The following is a 20,362-nucleotide window of genomic DNA, read 5'->3' as shown; positions in this document are numbered from 1 at the left end:
GGCGGTTTACAGTACAAAATGCAGCAAATTTGGCCACACCACGAGTTAGCGTCAAACATGAGTTTTACATGGAAATATGAACGGATCCTAAATCTAGAGCCTTACAATGGTACATTTCTTCAAGCTACACCGGGATCGACTAGCGAGTTATGTCAAAAAGTCAAGCCAAAAATTAGGGGTCACATGACAGTTATCATTCCGTTGGTTCCGTTGGATGGCCCCTTTGAAGAAAAATATTGGAGGTCAAAGTTCACACGAGAGCCATGGTTTTTGCCCAATGGAGAAAAAAACAAGAAAAAATTTGATCAAGAATTGAACTTAACCGCCAGCATTTTTCTTCAAAGGGGTCATTAAAGGGAAAGATAAGTGTTACGTGACTCCTAATTTTTGGCTTGACTATTTGACATAACTCGCTAGTCAATCCCGGTGTGGCTTGAAAAAAGGTTCCATTGTATTGTTAGTGTAGTAAAAATCATTGTAGGTACCCTGCAGGCGGGAAACAGTCGGGGTGTGACCGCCTTGGACACACGTTACATCATGCAAAAAAAGATTTGACTGATTTGACACCGAGACAGTGTTAGGTCGTCGCTACGAAGTGTGAATATATGTAATACTTACCATTATGCGCAGCAAGGGTGGTTATCTTTTTTGCGATTATTTTACTCTGTGATACATAAGCATTACGTACTTATATTACGCCGCTGGCCTGGCAATCTCTATTAATGAGTAGTCTTATCAGCCCACAAAGTGCATACATATGTACGTACTGTAGTCATCAGGAATTTGGATATACACACATACGATGTTATTAAGTCGACGCATTATTCACAATGCCACATCGTGCTTTATGCCGTGAAAAGCTCTACGGAGTGTACATCATACTGATAAATATAATCTCATATGCAGAATATTTTTTCATCACAAGTAATGACCCGTATTGTGAGCTGTCAGCTGCAATAACAAAATAATTTGCATTGTCCTCAAGCGAGAAAGAAACAAAATTAGAACTTTCCACAAACTATGTAGAAGGACCCTTAAAACAATTCAATGGGGGACCAAGTTGACCTCCACGAGTCCAGTGCCACAACGGAAAATTACTTCCGGCTTAACCACTTAATTGTGCACGAAGCTCCTAAAGTTTTCAGACCAGTATTGACCACTCTTCTATCCGCCCACTACGGAAACAACGTGTCGACATTTCTGGCGACTAAGTACGGAAAGAACCTCTTCAAAGATAGTAAGCGAAGGCAACAGAAGAATCTTACTTCAGGGGATGTCACTCTTTGGGACCTTCCACTCATCTTGGACTGTATCGTTTCCATTCAGAAACAACAAAACGTTCAACAGGATAACAAAGATTTCCAGAAATTGAAAGAAATTCGTAACGTGCTGGCACATTCGCCATCCGGAGAGTTATCCGAGGATGATTTCATCAAGGATTTTACAACGGCAAAACACATCCTGGAGAGATTTGGGTACATGGTGACACGCAAAATACAAATCCGAATGACAATGGAGGCACAAAGCGGAACGGATATTTTATCGAGATGCTATAGTCTTTTAAAATTCGGGAATAAATGCTTTATTGATAACAAAGTGTGGAAAGCAATCAAAGCTTACACGGAGGGAATACGGCTCTTGAACAATTATGAGCGCCGTGGCCCTCTCTGGAAGTTGTACGAAGGGAGATCGATCGCTTTTTGCACGCTACCACGACAGTTTTGGAGTTATGGAAAAATGGACGCGAAAACCTTGGTGGCTCTCGACTCTAAAGGAAGTACGGGATATCTTCGGTTAGCTGCGATTTATGATAAATTGGGGAAATTTACCAAGGCCAAGATCAACTATCAGGTGGCTGAGAGGTATGTGATTTTAATGGAAAAATCATGTCGCCGGGTTTGGAGGGATGGTGAGGGATGGGTTTCGAGCGATTGATATGATATACAGAATTTGTGTGTAATTAAACTGACAATGCGATGACGCCAGCGGTCTCGCTCCGATTATGACGAAACGACGATAATTATGCAGCCTTAGATAAATAATTAAACACGTGTTTCAGGATTTTTCATAATGCTCAGTTTAAACGAAATTATGACGAAATCCGTGAGCGAAAATTCCCATTTTCATCGTGACATTTTGCTCGCGAGGGAGAAAAATACAGATTCTCGCTTACGAATTCCATCCTAAATTCACTTAAAAGGCGTGGGCATGAAGTGTTTTTTTTCGATTTGAAATTGCTGTCATAGATTTTCAAATTTTGAAAAATTTTGAAAATTTTGAAAAATGCAACACGCCAGAGATTTTGAAAAATTGAAAGTTTCTGAAAAATATGTTTCTAACATTACGCAATGTAATTATGTGGAAAAATGTTCTTTCATTTTTGAAATCGGGTAAAAATTGAAAAATTAACAGCATTTAAAAAAATCCTGATTTTGTCTGAAATTTTATTTGAAAATTCTGCCACAACTGAAAGTGCGCATTCAGAAAAATGCATAAATTTGGTTCCACTTATTTCCTTGTATGAACAATATAAAATTGGTCCGGTCAAAATCGGAGAAAAACACTTCATGCCCAAGCATTTTACGTTTAAATGAATTTAGGATGGAATCCGTAAGCGAGAATCTGTATTTTTCTCCCTCGCGAGAAAAAAGGCACGGTGAAAATGGGAATTTTCGCTCACGGATTTCGTCATAATTTCGTTTAAACTGGGCATTATGAAAAATCCTGAAACACGTGTTTAATTATTTGTCTAAAGCTACATAATTATCGTCGTTTCGTCAAAATCGGAGCGAGACCGCTGGCGTCATCGCATTGTAAGTTTGCCTAATAAATAAGAATGAGTTGAATTTCAACTGTTTCAAAAAGGTAAATAAAGATAATTTGGTACCCAAACTCTATCGTAAGACTCCACAGTTTATCAGCAGCAGCTAAACGTCATGATACAAAATTTAGTTGCAGCGATGAACTATTTACTGAAAAGCACAATTCCGATAGGAAATCTGCTTCTGTTTACATTATTTTGAGAGTGAAACCAGCTTAAATTCTCCGCTCGTTAAGGTCAAGTTAGCCATACGGGCTTTGCCACGCATGTTAAATACCGTAATGTATGACAGAATCAAGCATCAATGATGAGATTCATATGCACATAATTCAATAAGATAATAAATACACTGTTGTAGCGCAATATGTTCCGTATATGTAAATGTAAGTTCAGTTAACTACTTATGTATATACGAAAAATGAATCCGTGTGAAAAGTGGTGCTTGATATGGAAATACAAAAATACCTGCCAAGTTATTTAATCTCACTGTCCATGGCTTTTATCATGAGAGCTTAACAATGGTTTTTTATGAGAAGGAAGCAACATGACCTGGATTTCAGTTTAATATCTGTTTAGCCTCCATTGATATTTGCAATATTATTGTGCTTATGTTGTCTGAAATTTGCAACCGATTGTGCTGAAGGTTTTTTTTCTACTATTTAATATTTAAAAAATTATGAAATGTAGACTTAAGAAATTTTGCAACAATTTGCAGTTTGCAAAAAAAGTTTGTAATTTGCAAAAAAATACAATTAAGCAATTTAAAAAAAAATTCGCATATTCATGATCCGTATGAAATTACGGATCTATAGTCTATAAAATCATTGAAAAATGCCCGTTTTGAATTAACTTTTGCCAAGTATTTTGCGAGAACATGATTTTTCAGGTGCTATAACAAAGTTTAAGTTTCACTAGATTATCTATCGATTAAGGCTGTTCGGAAGTAAATTGATCTCGTTGGGAATAATAAGTTGTAGTCCAGAATATGGGGAATCCCATGTAGGCAGTTAATCATGAAAAAAAAAATTGTATGCAGGTCAAAAAAATTCGTGAAACAATTCTCAAAATAAATGGAACACCCTCTGTAAAAAGAATGATCAATGTTTGTCGTAAAAAAACCTTGCGTAATGTACTTGGAAAATTGGATCAACAAGTATCTATCTTATCATACATTAACAAACAGGTCTGCAAACAATTAATGTGGAAACATATTTCGTTGAAACTTAAGGCTACTACCTAAATTATTCAGGAAACAATTGTGTTAAGGCAAAAGTTTATCCTAATTTATTTGAGATAAATATGCCCCCATTTCCTACAACCAATTGGACTGACGCAATCAGGTGCATATATAAAGAACGGAGGTATGTCTGACAAACCTCATTAGTCAACTTTCTACGAATCCTGGTCAACATGGTGTTGCGAATATTTTGTTTTTTCGCCGTGCTCTACTCTGCGCACGGCTTCCTGCAGGAGTTGACCTTCTACACAGAACCTGACGCGGGAGGGAATGCGTTCGTGTTCCGAACTAAAGAGCCTGATCTTACGCCACACTACTCGAAATTGTTAAATGGTGTAAAGTCAGTTTGCCATAGAGGACGGTAAATAAAATTCAACAACTTATCATAAAGTAGTTTTTGCTAAACTCATTTGTTGAAAACAAGCGAAAATTTAGAACAATATGGTTTTCTACATTGAATATACATTCATATAGAAGATGTAGAATAATAAGAATGCATAAGCCACATAGAGACCCAAACTGACCAATAGGAAAGGGGACGAGGTTTCGACCCGTCCCACCTAGCGCCTGCCAATAAAAAATACTTTAAATTAAATATTATTTAGGATATCTTTTTTTAATTTTCGGAGTCCGACTTTACCAAAAATGCAGTAAATTGTACAGTTTGTACGCCAAGAGTGAAATCAGTTTATATTTGTGATTGTTTAATAAGCTGAAAAAAATTGAGAGGTTATGGGGAAAAGGTGGAGGAGGGAGGGACAGAAAACCTCGTCCCCCCTTCCTATTGGTCAATTTGGCTCTCAACGTGGCTTATGCATCCGTATGGAGTTGAGTCTTCTAGGTTTTACTTAGGTATCTACTTTTCTCTGGTTTTTCTAGAACTTACAATGGAGAGGTGTAAGGTGGTTAGTACCGATCGAGTTCGACTGCATAAACATTCATTTTTTTTTAATTTCAAAAATTTGATATTTTCACGTTTTTTGGAGTTTTTTAAAAAAAATTTTAAAACTGAATGTATATATCTTCATGGAATTAATTCTGAACAAAAATTGGGTTTAATTTTTTAAATCGGCTTAAAATTCGAATGGTTAGAGCATTTCAAAAAATCCTTTCTTTGGCTGAATTTTTATTTAATTCCGCCAAAGGCGAAAACATGCCCATTCAGGGAAACGCAAAAATACGGGTACAAAAATACCGCTTATTTCTGGGCCAATTAAAATTTCCGGTCTCGATCGGTAATAACCACCTAACACCTCACCATTGTTAGCCAAACATCCCAAATAATTTAACAGTTTCAAGGATAAATAATTATAGTCATACATATGTTCATAGATGGGGAGGGTTTAGTGAAAAAAATTACACTAATTTGTGGACGATATCCGTTCTACATCTTCTGTTCGGTATCTGCTGATGGGACTTTGCTTTGCCGTAATCAAACACTTTTCCGAACAATGAAGTCTTTGAGGTATCTTGGACCATTGGACACAACAATACCTTCCATTTCCATTTATAGCGGGACTGATTCTGACCTTGCTGGTGGGATCGAACGCACTTTTACTGGTTTAGCAGCCAATGATTTTGGTTTCCTTCCTGCTTGGATGCTACTGACAGGAAGGTCAAGTTGGACTGGCTTTTCTAGCCCTGATTTTTCTGGCAACTCGACGTGTTTCTCAACCTCAGAGCTAATGGGAGGGGCCCAGGTAGATGGTAACCCGATGAGGTCATTAATCAAAGGATGTAACTCCAAATATAGGAGTGATTATTGGAATGTAGATAAGCTTACATAGAAGGAATAATGCGCGTGTGTATTTCACGCATATTTATTGTACAAGTTTAAAAAAATAACCTGATAAACGAAATGCTTTGGTGAATAGATGAATTGCAACGAAAAGTTAAAAATAAAATTATTTAAATGTCAAATATTTAAATTTTTTGCAGCACTGCACCCTGCATTTTTGCCACTAATAGAAAAGTTTTAAATATGTCTATAGAGGTTTAAAATACTGTTCACGCAACATTCTCAACACATTCTGAATTTTTGAAATTTTGAATTTTTTCATTTTCTGCAACGGTTTCGGCCAGACTAACAAGGGAAAATACTGAGGTGTCCAACTAATTGAGTGTCGACACCTACATATACCAAAATGACCACGATACATGACTTGAATTGTTCAACAAACTGAAGGAGTTTCCGTGTAAAATTCTCTTTTCGTCAAGTTGTAACGATTTTTGTAACGAGCCTAGGACCATCAGCCGCATAGGGTGGCCGCCTGGTTGGTACGAGAAGTCGGCCGGTGAACATTAAAAATTCAGCCATTTATTTTTTTAAATATAGAATATCTGCAATTTGAACAATTTCAGAGAATTACACAATTTCGAAAAATATGTACATGCATAGGTACAAGTTCAAAAAATCAGTATGATTTAAAAACACAATGTGGCAGATTGTTGATAAATGGTTTGAAATATTGAAGAAATTTTTAATATACCCTGAAATAAGTGTTTATCACGAGTCGCACAATGTTTCTATTAGAAACTTTCTAAATGAGTTTGATCAAGGTAACAAGGTTGTTGCGTTATTTACATATGGCGTTATTTACATAAGTTGCTATAACATGCCACATATGTAAATACGTAGAATGTTGTGTGATAAATTGAAGTAAATATAATACGTAAGTAACTGTTTCGAGTCTCCAATTGCGATGTTGTGTACCTTTACAAGTTTCCATTTGTCTGAATAAACCAAATGTGGCCATGCCAAAGCATTTCCCAAACTTCAAGCTGAGAAGCCTCCAAAGAAATAATTGTTTTCCAAATGGCCACATATGTATGCGACACTAGTTCTCCAAAATTTTGTCAGCCCATCTTCAATTGCGCTAGGATGGTTGGACTTGGGGAGATATCCACATCAAAAGAGACCAGGTCGAGGCGCATGATGCTGTCGTATGGTTCGGAACCTTGTCCGAGGACGTCGGCAACCCTATTCAAAATCATTTTTCGTGCCTCTATTATGAAACATACTGCATAAAAATATCCATAGTTCTAAGTTTTCGAAATAATGCACAATGGGCCAGGACCTATGATTTGGTGGCCAAAAATACATACACGACGCACTTAAAGTCATAAAAATAATTGGTTGCGTACAAATATAAAGTAAAGTATGGGCTATCTGATTCAATGTTAAGTGGCAACCTGGCACACCCCCAGGGGGTGTGGCCATCAACACCTTCTTTAGTTTAAGTAAACCCAGGCATGCGATATGTCATTCTTCTTGACTTCATGATGGGATTACGGTGCAGAAAACGAAATTCAAAAACCCCATTTCCAGGGGGTGTGGCCATCAACGCAATATTGTCAAAGAGAAACCCAAGCACGCGACATTTCATTCTTCTTGGGTATATCTATTGATTCAGATGGAATGTATGAAATTCCAAAACCACATTCGAATGTGGGCCATGAGCTTCAAATTTCAAAATTTCAAAATATTACCAGAGTCACACGCGTCGACAATGGCAAAATTAGCGGACGCTCAATGTGCATTATGAGTAACTAGCGCATAAGCCAGTCTCGCCCGGGCCATAGTAATTTTGATTTCCATGTTCCACCAATTAATACTATTTCTTTCTCTGCATTCACTTCCGTCACGGAAAATTGCTTATAATTTCGTTGCAGACAAACATTTCCAGCTTATAATATGGATTACCAGGTTCAGTGAGTACAAGCTTTCATCAACAAAATCTTGTTATAGATATGTATCTATTTATTGTGCAAATTTTAAACAATTCATTGGTAACCTTAACATTAACAAGAATTCTAAGTTGTGTACCCCTAATAATCATCTCACTCACTCTCATACTGATCTTCCACTTCACTCGAGATAAGGTCATCCAAATGCATAAGCGTCTGTACTAAACCACTATGGTCGACAGAATCTTCTTCGTCCGTACCGGAGGACAAATCTTGATCGTCCTGACTTCCAAACATATTTATGGCATACTTGAATAAAAATAATTCAACTTAAATCGTCGACCGTCACGTTCCCCCTCACTTTAAATAAATTTTCGGAAACGCGCATACCTAAGTAGCATCAAATTCACTTTACCCCAACCACTCCCATCGCAGGAACACTCTATTTCACTGTATTTCATCGATAAATTAAATTTCAGTGAAAATCCTATTTTCCCCCAGACCACACCCCCAAGAACTAAGGGGTGTGGCACAACTCGGGAACACTTAATTTTATCCTATGTTATGTATAGATTAAATTTCACTAAGAATCTCATTTTCCCCAGACCACACCCCCTGTCGCCAAGGGGGTGGTCCGATTGACCCCAAAAGTTGATTGGATCCTCCCCCTGGGCTCATATGTATGATGCCAGTGTTGGTTGTATTTATTAACTTTTACTCTCACGGGTTTAACAAATCCTTTGAACAAAAAAAGACGTACAATCTGATGTACTATATGACTCCGTAAATTTTGAAATTTCGAAAAGGTGGACGATGTCGGGTCTCTATCGTAAACAACAAGACCAGAAGTAACCTATGATAGGACAAGATCAACCGGAACAGCCGGTGGCGAGTGGTGGCGCCCTTTGAAACTTGTTTCCAATCATCCCAATGCTTTCTGAGATTGCTATAGTCCTGTTACTTCAAAGCCAGAGCTCAATAATCAATAGAATTTTACAACAATGTTAATGGACTAATACTCTATTCATTCAGTGCAAAATTTACCCCGTAGTTCACATTCAGTTAATGGCCACAAAATCATAGGTCCTGGCCCATTGTGTAATGGTTTAAAACGATTTTTCCACAAACAACCTTAACATTCTCAAAGAGTTATATTGTACTTTGCAGACTCATGTCAACATCCTTACTTTGCAAAGGAGGAAAATCAAACTATTTGTTTAAGCTAGAAAATTCATGTGATTCAATTCCACAAATTGGTCTCAAGGATCTAAATAAATAGAAGTACAAATGAATGTGTCTGCAAATTACACAGAAATAATATTTACATAAATTTACATAAACTCATACAAACATCCACGCACAAGACTTCAACAGGGGGAAAACGTTTCGAAATATTTAGATGGAAGGCTTTCATTAAGTGTATTTCTAAACTAAACATATATCATTTCATGCCAAACTATGTAAATTGGTATTTATGTGGCGAAGAAATTTAAACTTGTGGATGGCTAGTAACTAATTTTCACAGAACAAGAAATACATATGTAAGAATGCTGGGATAAAACTACACAAACAAGAAACCCGAGAGGGGCAAATTAATATAGGTAATATGGTCATTAGAGCAGCCTTTGTTATCGGACAGGCAGCCGCACTAGCATGGAGTGATTACGAAAAGTATTAAATTAACCAGAGTTTATAACATAATTTCTAGTTCGGTTTAAATATTTCGACCTACATATGTACTGATGGCATCAATTCATACAATGCAGGAAGGTAGTTATTGCTAAATTTAAACTTTTTATAATGTTTCTTCACTACTGAAACGTACCTCAGCCTCGATGCTATTGTATCGGAGTTTCTTTGTAGTTGAGAATTTACATAAGTACGAAAATTATTCAGGATACATAGTAAAAAAAGGAGTGTTGGGCACTCTTATAAATAATTCTATATCTCTGAAAAGTGAATGCTAGCAGAATTATGTATTATGGAATTATACCAATTTAAGAATAAACTTTACTCTGCATCGAGTCATCACGATTCTGGATTAGAGACAAATAATTTACTTAATATATAATTCAGACTGCGTTTACGTTTACCACCTAGAACTGTAAAGAATAGTGCAAACGGATGAATTTTACAAGGAGATTAGAGTTTAGTGGGTTGGACACTTTCTCTAATCAATGCGAACAACATTTCGGTTGAAAAATATCCATCGGAATAGAATAATTCAGATTCGTTACGGATGAATTCTTGTAAGTCCGAAGACTACTAAATAAACGAATACTACATATCTACAACTAGTAACAGTATTTGTGTCAGAAAATTAGTCAAAATAGTACAAACTCAATGAAACGATTCATATAAAATTACTTATTTTTCTCAAATTGCGAAAGGATAAGTTTTTCTTAAAAAAGGACTGGAAATTTGATAAGACGGCGATGTCAAATATTTAATGGTACTTATGTATATTGGGCCCAAATTTTTCGTATTCAACATTTTGCTTTAAACCGTAATCGGCGTAAAATAAAGTTACGAACGAACGATTTCGTCGAATTTATTTTTGTGATGTTTTGCTATTTGACAGTTCCTTTAATTTAAGTGTGTTTATGGCTCTATCTTTTGACAACATTTTTTGGACCCCCCTATACATATGTATGTAACTATGATGTGCGACGCAGTTGGCGCACAAAGAGTGCAGCAAAATACAAGTGGTGCAACATTATGTAATACAGAATTTACTAAAATCATACCTGTTTTCAACCTTGTGTCGAACAGATCGTCTACATACGTACTTCAAAGGCTCGGTATTTGGCGTTTTATAAAATTTTCCATGATGAGTGCAACTCTAAAAATTATAATTTTTCAACTATCCTTACTTTTCAAGAAAAGTACACAAACCCTCCCCAATTTTAGCTTAGACTCCAACTGCCTGCTCCTCGCTGGTTTAGCGATACATGAAAATTCGTCAAATTTATCTCTTCTCGATTTCCACCGGTATTACGGAGAAAATTTAGCATTCTCTAATAAAAGAAGAATCCCCGTAAAGTTTGTGCTTCCAAGCTACACTCGAAATAAGGACGAGTTTCCCTCGTGGAGACAAAACTGCTTTCAAATCGTGCTATTCGAAGACAATCCCACATATTATGGAAAATACTTTGATGAACTTTTAAACTGGGGAAATCGCAATAACGTCGTCATCTACTTGGCATTGAGCATAACTAGATTTGAAAGTTTGATACGATCGAATTTGCGCAACCTTCTGTGCACAATGCCAAGTCCGGTTTACACAATTATTTTACATCGGAGCAAAATTGATTCTCGACTCGTTATCCGCACGACGATGCTTTCTCCCACGAAGGGTTTCAAGAATTGGCGACATTTCCCGTCCGGCAGGGGCAAATTGTTCCCTTCACCGGAAAAACTAACAAGTTTGAGACGAGGGTTGGATTATAGTCAAGATATGTTCCGTATGCCGCTAAACCCGGACTGGATAAGAGTATTCGGAATGGTTAATTGCGAAAATCACCGGGAATTTATCCGTGAAAGAACGATTTGTTTTAATGCGTATGCCCCATTGCAACTGGTCTCGAGAAAGTTGAACTTTACGTTTAGTGAAATAAGGTAAAAAAACGCTATTGTGTTTGTCACATGAATACAATTTGACTGGATTTATACTTCAATCAGGTCAAATCCGACGTCCAGTTTTTGGATCGGTCAACAGCAAAATGAAATTAGCCTTCTAAAGGGGGAGATATTCTTCATTGAGAAGGCATTAGATTATTTCGTTCTCTACTGTCAGAAGAATCCGACGATATCGTCCGTTGTTATTTGGCAATTCTTCACAATCGTGGACGAATATACTTGGCTGATATGTGCCCTACTTTCGTTTATCTTGGGAGTATCCAAGCTGGGCAAATTTATAGATTTGGGTGCAGCTTTTTTGCGCCAAGGAATTCAAAGAAGGTAACAATTTTAAAATAAGGTGCAAGATACATAAATACATAGGAAGCTAATATATTTGGTATACTTTGCGCCTTAATTTCTATTACAAGATGATGAACTTACCAAATCTAATTTAAATAGTAAAGTTCGTGTGTAAATATATTTTCAGGAAAAAGTCTTTTGCCGCCGTTCTGGCAATTCTTGGAGCTACAATCCTTAGTTCATGGTATGATGCTTGCATAACCTGTGAGTTAACAGAACCCTTGGAAAAATACGTGATTACCACAATTTCCGAGATCTTTAACGATTTCGGGTTTAAGTTTCACTCGGCGCATCATAACCGAGACGTCGAAATGTTTAGAATGTCGCTTCGACGACTGGATGGCAACCGGCATCTAGTCAAACAAAGTAAACTACAAAATTCTCTGAAGATTTGAACCGGAATTAAATTTATAAGTATGTTCTCTTTTCAGGACTTTCGCCAAATCTCACTTTATTCTACGAATTCACTGCTGCCGCCATATTCGCTGACGACATTGCTTTCGAACCAAATTCAGCTCATGTTCAGGCCGTGTTATATTTTCTTAAATCGAATTACCCGAACGTCACATGCAACATTGTGAAGGAGATATTTTACAAGAGAAACGTTGTCTGGGAATTCCGATACTTTGGGGGGCGTCAATTACTGGCAGTTTTGCAAGCGCTGAGTTCCAACGGAATATTTACGTTGTACGAAAATCTTTGGAGGTTCGTGGACGAGCGGAACGCTAGACGTCATCCGATTATTACAAGTACGGAGATTGGGACATTTCAGAATTTATTGGTGGCATTTCAACTGTATCTCGTGTGCATAGCTGCCACATGCTTTTGCTTCAGTATTGAATATGGAATAAGTTTAAGGTTTAAAATAGCTGGAATTGTGAGTGGTTTAGGTAGGCTGGTGTACATTTGGTGGAATTACCTCATGCTTAATTCAAAGCTACACCTTAGGTTTTTTGACTTGATTAATTATCTGACGTACGTATAGTAAATGACTAATTGTAATTGGTCCCATGGGACGCAATAACTACTTTGTCCGTAAATGTCAAAATATTAATACTCGTGTAACATGACATTTATACGACTTTATTGAGAATTATTAATATCTATTAATTTACAATCAGTGGTGAATAATTCTGAATCAGAATTTCTGATTGTAATTATTATAACATTATGAATATCGAAAGCTTGCAACAATAAATACTTCAAGTTAAAATGTCCTCTGATGCCGATGTAATGGATCAATATTATAACATTATTGAAATAACATTTATGCATTTATTTGTATCAAACTTTTCTGCTTTATCCAATCAGACTTTATGGTTAGCAGTATTCATTCATGTAATTTACCTTCTTACACTCAAACCCTGCGCAACCTATTCAAAAAATAATCTGGGTTGAACAGGGCCTGCCCCCCCTTATTTGTAGACATATTTTAACTAGATGTATAATAAATATGCAATTACAATTTGTCTTATTAAACTTATCACATGTGCAATTTATCACCTCTCCATACGTAAATCATTCCGGGTTCAGGTGGTTATATGAAAATGATGAATCGATTATCTCATTCGTCAATACATATGAACTTGCGCAATATTTGCAGTCGTTGCACAACACACTAGTGACGTCAATACAGATACATAATAATGATACTAATGGGACGTCTATAAATTATGTGACATGGCAACAAAACATTTTTTCTTGGTTTATCTTGATCAATTAAGAAAGTGTGGCTTCATTTAAGGAAACGTGGCATCATTTATTTTATGCCTAAATTTCTGCATAATATCCTCGAAAGCTTTCGTGGGGTGTAGTAGCGGGCCATGGAGTCAAACCAGTTTTGGGCTGACCAAGTATAAAACTTAGAATGGAGGTCTCCCAACGTATGCTCACGGATTTGGATCAAACTAGTGTCAATCGTTCACAAATATAATTAGTATGAAATTTGCAAATGCCACCATCTGCCCATGTTCAAGTTTAGCGCAGATATGTAGTTGTATAAAAAGTGTATAAAATGCAACTTTTTCATTTTCAAAATTTTCTGCACCTTTTTCCATTTTCCTTAGCTCGATTTGAAAATTTCCTATATTTGAATATTTGTGATCGATTGACACTAATTAGGTCTAAATATGTTAGCATACGTTGGGAGACCTTCATTGTTAGTTAAGAAGAATCGAGAGGTGGATTTTTTGTAAGTTACTACACAAGAACTGATGCCAGATTAATTCGGCGAGCCCTATGATTTGAGGGGTTTGAGAGTAACTCGAGTTAGAATTAGATAAATACATAAAACATAATTCCTTATACGCAATTATGAAATATGTAAATCGATACTGATATCTTATCTCTAATTACACAATTCGACGTGTTTGTCATACCAAATTGGTTTTTGCACTCGAACTATTTCTCGACTCTCAAATTAATTTCTGTCATTACGCGAGCATTTTAGCAAAAACATGATCCTACACCTACAGTATCCCACTATTGTACTAAATATGTTATACCCAGTGGGCTGATGCTAGCTGTAAGTAGCTCATAACGGGAAAACCACGGTTTTTAACTGATTAGAAAGCATATCAGCAGGGAAAATCTTGAAATGACGCGGGTGGTGATAATTTTTCACTTAAAAAATGGCAAGAAAAATGGTGAATATGAAAAGTTTGACAGGAATCGAACGTGGTCTTTAATTTAGTCCAACGAACCATAAAAACATTCATCTGGACCTGGGCTACTAAGAACAGTCGAAGTAAGAATTTTTTGAAAACCTACAAGGACGATACCCATGCTGAAGGCGCTGAAAGCCGAAATCAGGAGGAATCTACGAAATTCCAACGGAAAATAGCCTCACAGCTGACATTGTCGATGCACCATATTCAACGAGTGCTCAAACTGAACCTTGAACTTAAGGCTTTGGAACGTAGCACTTGCCGCATGCTTACCATCCCCCAAAAGAAAACCAGGTTAAAGAAATGCAGGGCTCTCTTTAAGCGGTACGCTAAAAAATAGAAAAAATAATTATTGTTGCAGATGAGCAGATTTTTATTGTAAAGAATTTTTTTAACCCAACAAAATGACTTCGTCCATGCAAAATAGGCCACAGATATCCCTCAATATGAAAAAAAGGTCAAAAGGTCCCGTTATCCATGTTTTGCAATGGTTTTTGTAGGTGAGCGCTGATTAGGGGTAATTTCTCCACATTTTGTTGATACGGGGAGGAAGGTCAAAGATAAAAAATTCTTGAAATATGTTTTTGAGTCCGTGGTACATCTACTAAATGAGATCCAAGTCAATGGAGTCGAATGGACCTCGCTATAGGACACAGTACCACTACATATTCCAAAAAATGAGCCAAGGGACGCTATAAACCAAATTCCGAACTTTATTTCCGCTGGGGAATTGTCGTCCTCCTTGTTGGATTTGAATCTCTGGACTATGAAAAACGGTCAAAGTTAGGGGCGAATGTGTGTTCTAAACCTCGTAGAAGTGTCGCGGCTTTAAAAAATTATTTGACCCTGAAATGATACAATTTGTCCATGGATTCAGCGTGTGCTCCAGTCGAGGACTGGAGGCGACATCTTCAGCGCTGCATTAATGGAGGGGGAGTAAATTCTGAAAACTAAAAATTGTTTTCTACTCAGAAATTAACTGGCTTTCCATTAAAATTAACTAGAAATGTGCAGCACAAAAACCGTTGATGCTACAGCGCTTCATTTCACTTACAGTTACTGAGGGCCACCCTGTAGATGCAATGCATTCATGCAGCATATGACTTATGTACCAATACTATATAACGGGTTAATACTTTCAAATTATTTTTAGTCCATTTATTAACAATACTTCATTCTATAATCGTCCAAAATTTGAAATGGATTTGGCCAAGAGTGATAAATTTATGGATATATACATATTTAAACGCCAAAAAGTTATACATGCAGCTACATAAATTGTCCATTCAATATTTTTATGACAACTTTGCTGAGCATCGATTCCACCTGTCTATTACGTAGTGACGCTTAGGTCGATCCTCCCCTCTCTTCTGGTGGGTTTCCCTTGGTTCGCCCGCCCGACGCTTCGGGGTGTCCCATAAAAGCCCAATCGGGTTGTGGACCACTACTCTCATTTTCTGTTGTCATAAATTAGTTGGAATATTGATATTTAAATTTATGGGTTAAACTAGGCTAACTTAGATTTAATATAGGCTAATTTATGTACTAGATTCTAACTACACCCTAAAAAATCAGACCAAGACACATCATCATAATTATTATATCTTTAAAATAATTATCTTGTGATTGTAAAGGCTGACGCCAAATCAATCTGAAATAAACTCTCTATCTATCTATCTATCTACCCGGAATAAGCATTCCCAAATAAAATGTGTATCCAGACTGAAAGATTGGGCATCGTAATTAATTAAACTCTGTTGCATTTACAATTTTGTAGTGTTCGATTTACAACTTTTTGACATTTAAATATCCATCAATATACCAGTTTTAACCCAGTTCGTTTGAAAGTTTGCACGAAGTGGTATGAAATATGGTAAATAATTGGGCTAAAAATAAATTTGAAATATTAGCAAGGTAAGAAGTATGTATTTGTGATTTATGTATATACTGCGTGCGTACACTGCATCTGCAATTATGTGGGATACTGTACATAAGATGTCATTAGATGACTTCATAATTTACAAACCGATAAATGCCAATTGTACATACGCTTATGTTTGTATGGAGGTATACGTAATTTTATTCATCTCTCTGATAAGCGTTTCCTTGTCACTGCCGGCAAATGATTAATGTTAATCGATTAATTGAACTGAATTTAGGCTTGACATGATTTTTAGTTTATCGGCCATGCTTGTCTGATGAAGAATTACTCTACATATGTATGTATATTCGAAAGCTTGCAAGATAATAAAAAATCCCACAATCAATATGTCCTCCGATTTAAACAACAAAAATGATTAATGTTGCTTATGGAACTCAAGATAAGAGAAAATTAGAAACAAATACTGCATCCAGACAGGAAACCTTCCATTCTGGTCCCAACCTTGGCCATAGCTTTGCCTATTTTTTGTCCATTTTGTCCCATCGGGCTTTTCTCCAGCAAAAAAATGCTAGGTAAACTTCTCTCAAAAAAGATGGAAGGCACCCCAGATCCACATTTCCTAGCCTCCCTCAAGAACCATTCCCTCATCGGTTATGGGAGCTACGGCGTCGTGGCGAAAACAGTATATCCCACCGTACATAATCCAAAAATTATGAAGCAAGTGGCAACTAAATTCCTCTTTTTGAGTGACACCCTAAAGGTCAATGAACACGAAGGAATCCTCCAAGAGTTTAACAAGTTGACGTCTCTCTCCCATCCAAACCTTGTCGAAAGACAGCACCTCGCAGGGAAACAGTTCACCGCGACGGAGGTGGCACACCTAATGAAACGTTTCTCGAGTGAGGATCAGAGCTCAAAATTATGGTATGTCGTGGAAGCCAAAAATGCTAAAAGAATTGCAGGGATCACCATGGTGATGGACCTTTACGGGGAAAATTTGCAACAATGGGTGAACCAGGTGCCGGAACGGATTGATCGACGGGTTGAATTCACTCAAGTTCAAGTCTGCCTAGACGTGAGCAACGGGTTGAAGTATTTGCATGAGCAGAAAATCCTGCATCGTAATTTGAAGCCGAAAAATATCTTATTTTCTGAAGCAGGTATTCAAATACATCTTCTTATATTATAAGCTGGAAATGTCTGTCGGCAACGGAAGTGAGAGAAAATATTCTGCAACGGAGGTGAAAGCCAAGTTTCGAATCCTGGGGTGGTTACCTTGGGACATTTAACAATGGGGCGTCAGACATTTAATTTATTTGAATTTTCGCGCTATTAGTAACTTGACTTTCTTACTTTCGCTTCCTTTGCCGAGAGACATTTCCAGCTTATACTGCTCGCTCGCCCGGCGGGAGACGGGCTTATGTGCTAGTATATTATATGTTTGAGTTATCGAGCTACTATTTTTTGTTCCCCGCCAGGTTTTAAGCTTCCCATGAAACTGGGTGATTTTGGGTTCCCCGCCTTACCCCCGATTCGTCCATCGAAGTCACAAACAACCAAGCATACCATAAATTTGGACTATACGGCACCAGGGTCCTTATCGAGGACGTACACCCCACAAGACGACCTCTTCTCGCTTGGCTTAATAATTTGGGAAACTGTGCAACTACTGAAATTTGTCGAGCGGAAGAATTTGTTCGATAGGCTGGTTAATGGGAGGGATGAGAATTTGGTAAATGACAACAAAGTCATGCCGAAAGTCAGAGAATTAGTTGTTGGCCTGGTGGTGAATAAGAGCATGAATTTTGAACAAGCATTACGAATAATTGGGAACTGGCAGGTTGCCCAAAATGTGGATGAATTCCAGTATTGCTTAGACCACGTAACGGCAGGTGGAGTTATTCAATTGGTGGATGTTGTGTACGAGGGTAACTTTGTGCTGGAAAAGGACAACGTGCGGATTTTTGTGTTAGAGGGGAGAGGAGGAAAGCCCGTCATCAAAGGGCAGATTGGTCGGTCAGCTGCATGCTTGGAAATTTCTAGTGACAATTGTTCCATCTCGGGAATTAAAGTAGTAGGAAATGAGGGGACGACAGGGATTTTTTTGAAGGGGTCGAGAAATACGGTGCAGGATGTAGAATTGAGCGGAGGAAGTAGTTACGGTGTTAGGTCGGAAGGGGTTGAGAACAAACTTGAGAATTTGACCATTTCCGATTATTCAGATATTGGAATCCAGATAAGCGGGGGAAATAGCGTTGTTAATAAGATAAAATTAGAGAATATAACATCCCACGGGATCTACGTTTACTCTGACAACAGCACCGTTTCAAACGTGACTTGTTCCAATGCCAAAAATGGAATTGAGGTTCTTGGCTCCAGCAACAAATTTGGCAACATCAAGCTAGATAAGAACAGTGGTAAGGAGAGGTTTAGCGGGGTTAAACTGTACAAGAATGCGCATGACACGACGATTGAAAACCTAACTTGTTCCGGCTACTTGAGGGAGAAGGGTGATTGGGGCTTGGAAATTGAGTCGTTGAATACCACCGTGAATAACAGTGGGTGTGGACCTATACGGCTGAAAAGGCGAGATGTCACCCTCACTAATGTTGACGGTGGGGAAGTCATCCAAGTTGGTGAAGACGTTGTAAACGTTAAGTTAATAAATTGTCGTGCAGAGAAGTTAGTCTCCAAAACAGAAGTTAAGACGACGGATTGCAAGTTCCGGGAGGTTTCGCAATAAAAATGCGAAACCATTACAGAATAAATGAGTTGAATCGATGGTCAGTTGTTAGGATAACTATTTATAATTCAAATAATTCTTAATTGCTCACTTACATATTTGGTGTAGCAAGTCACAGGTTATTATTATTAACAAATCCTCACGTTTTTCTGAGAAATCTTTTATTTACGAATTACCTATTCAATTAATAAAACGATCATATTGAATTTAAAAGTTGCCGCATCAAACTTTGACTAGTTTGCGATATTTCACCTGCATACTTCTTTAAAATAGATGTAAAACTTACTCCAAGCAACTTTGTGGGGCTTCTTAAGGTTGCAGTAATTAAATCTTGGTACTCAATGGCAACATGTGTGGGTGGAAATGACCCCCACCGGCCTTGACCGATCATGCCCATCTCCGAACCCATCCTAACTTTCACCCGAAGATGAAGCACGCAAAATTTCAAGTCGATAGCTTTTGTTTAAAGAGTTATCGTGCCTACAGACGGATGGACAGACGGGCGGACAGACAGACATCTTGACAAATCTATAAGCCCATCTTAAAAGGCCTAAAAATATATTTGTATTCGATGGCACCTAAGAAACTATGTATCAAGTGTACATAACATGATCTGCCAGAGTTGTTCAAAATCATTACGCTAAACAGAGACTTTCAGTTTGGTTAAACATTTATAAAAATAAATATGTATGTTTTAAACAAAGTAAATGCATATATTTAACTTAGGATTAATGCATCATTTAGAGATCCCGTACTATACAGTGGCGATGGGTAACTTTGACCTAACAATGGTCAAAACATGATTATAAAAATCTCAAATTTTGGCATAATATGTCAAGTACTTACATATATCTGACCATATGTCCCAAAAGTTTCATAAGTTTACCTTGACAAATAAATTTCCTACACCATTTCAAAGCGAGGAGGTCGGGAACATCGATCGGATATTTTTCGTACTCCGTACTCCGGCCAACAATGCGTACACCGGCCTCCGCGTACTCCTTACTCAAACAAAAGTCGCGTACTCCGGCCTCCGGAGCACGCGAGTACGTACCCCAAGCCCGGATTACTCCGAACCATTATCGCCACGTGGTCATGCCAAAATTTCTTTAGGTATGTTCCTTATGTTATTGCAATGGAAAGCTTAAAATATTAGTTAAACCGTTCTCTGGATATTGAATTTTTAATCGCTGTTATTGTTGTTCTAAATTTCTAGGTTGGTATTTTGTGTTGTTCGAACAAACACAAACCAAACAAAAATACGTAGCTTAAGTGTGCATGCACAGATTCTACGAGACTTTACGTCAACCTGCGCCACAATCGGCCCTTGTTCATGGACATTCGG

General features: G+C 37.5%; 1 protein-coding gene and 1 long non-coding RNA gene across 2 annotated transcripts; both read left to right on the top strand.

Moving 5' to 3' along the window:
- Positions 1 to 4,079: 4,079 nt before the first annotated feature.
- On the top strand, positions 4,080 to 5,973 carry LOC110859550. The gene is made up of 2 exons (XR_002548870.2): positions 4,080 to 4,419; positions 5,391 to 5,973. It is a non-coding gene; the product is annotated as an uncharacterized LOC110859550 (long non-coding RNA).
- A 10,804-nt stretch (positions 5,974 to 16,777) lies between these two features.
- LOC110859494 lies at positions 16,778 to 19,233 on the top strand. The gene is made up of 2 exons (XM_022108451.2): positions 16,778 to 17,434; positions 17,753 to 19,233. Exons 1-2 carry the CDS (start codon positions 16,840 to 16,842, stop codon positions 19,015 to 19,017), a joined length of 1,860 nt encoding a protein of 619 aa, XP_021964143.1. The 5' UTR covers positions 16,778 to 16,839; the 3' UTR covers positions 19,018 to 19,233.
- Positions 19,234 to 20,362: the final 1,129 nt, after the last annotated feature.

This window comes from Folsomia candida, unplaced genomic scaffold (genome assembly GCF_002217175.1).
Source record: "Folsomia candida strain VU population unplaced genomic scaffold, ASM221717v1 Fcan01_Sc026, whole genome shotgun sequence".
Classification (NCBI taxonomy): Eukaryota; Metazoa; Arthropoda; class Collembola; order Entomobryomorpha; family Isotomidae; genus Folsomia; species Folsomia candida.
The sequence above is the reverse complement of the archived record's forward strand: the minus strand, read 5'-3'. Positions and strand labels throughout refer to the sequence as shown.

Excerpts from the sequence above, each read along its gene's own strand:
- LOC110859494 (XM_022108451.2), top strand. The coding sequence starts at position 16,840 with ATGCTAGGTAAACTTCTCTCAAAAAAGATGGAAGGCACCCCAGATCCA. Across the intron at positions 17,435-17,752 it reads TATCTTATTTTCTGAAGCAG|GTTTTAAGCTTCCCATGAAA; the intron begins GTATTCAAATAC and ends GTTCCCCGCCAG.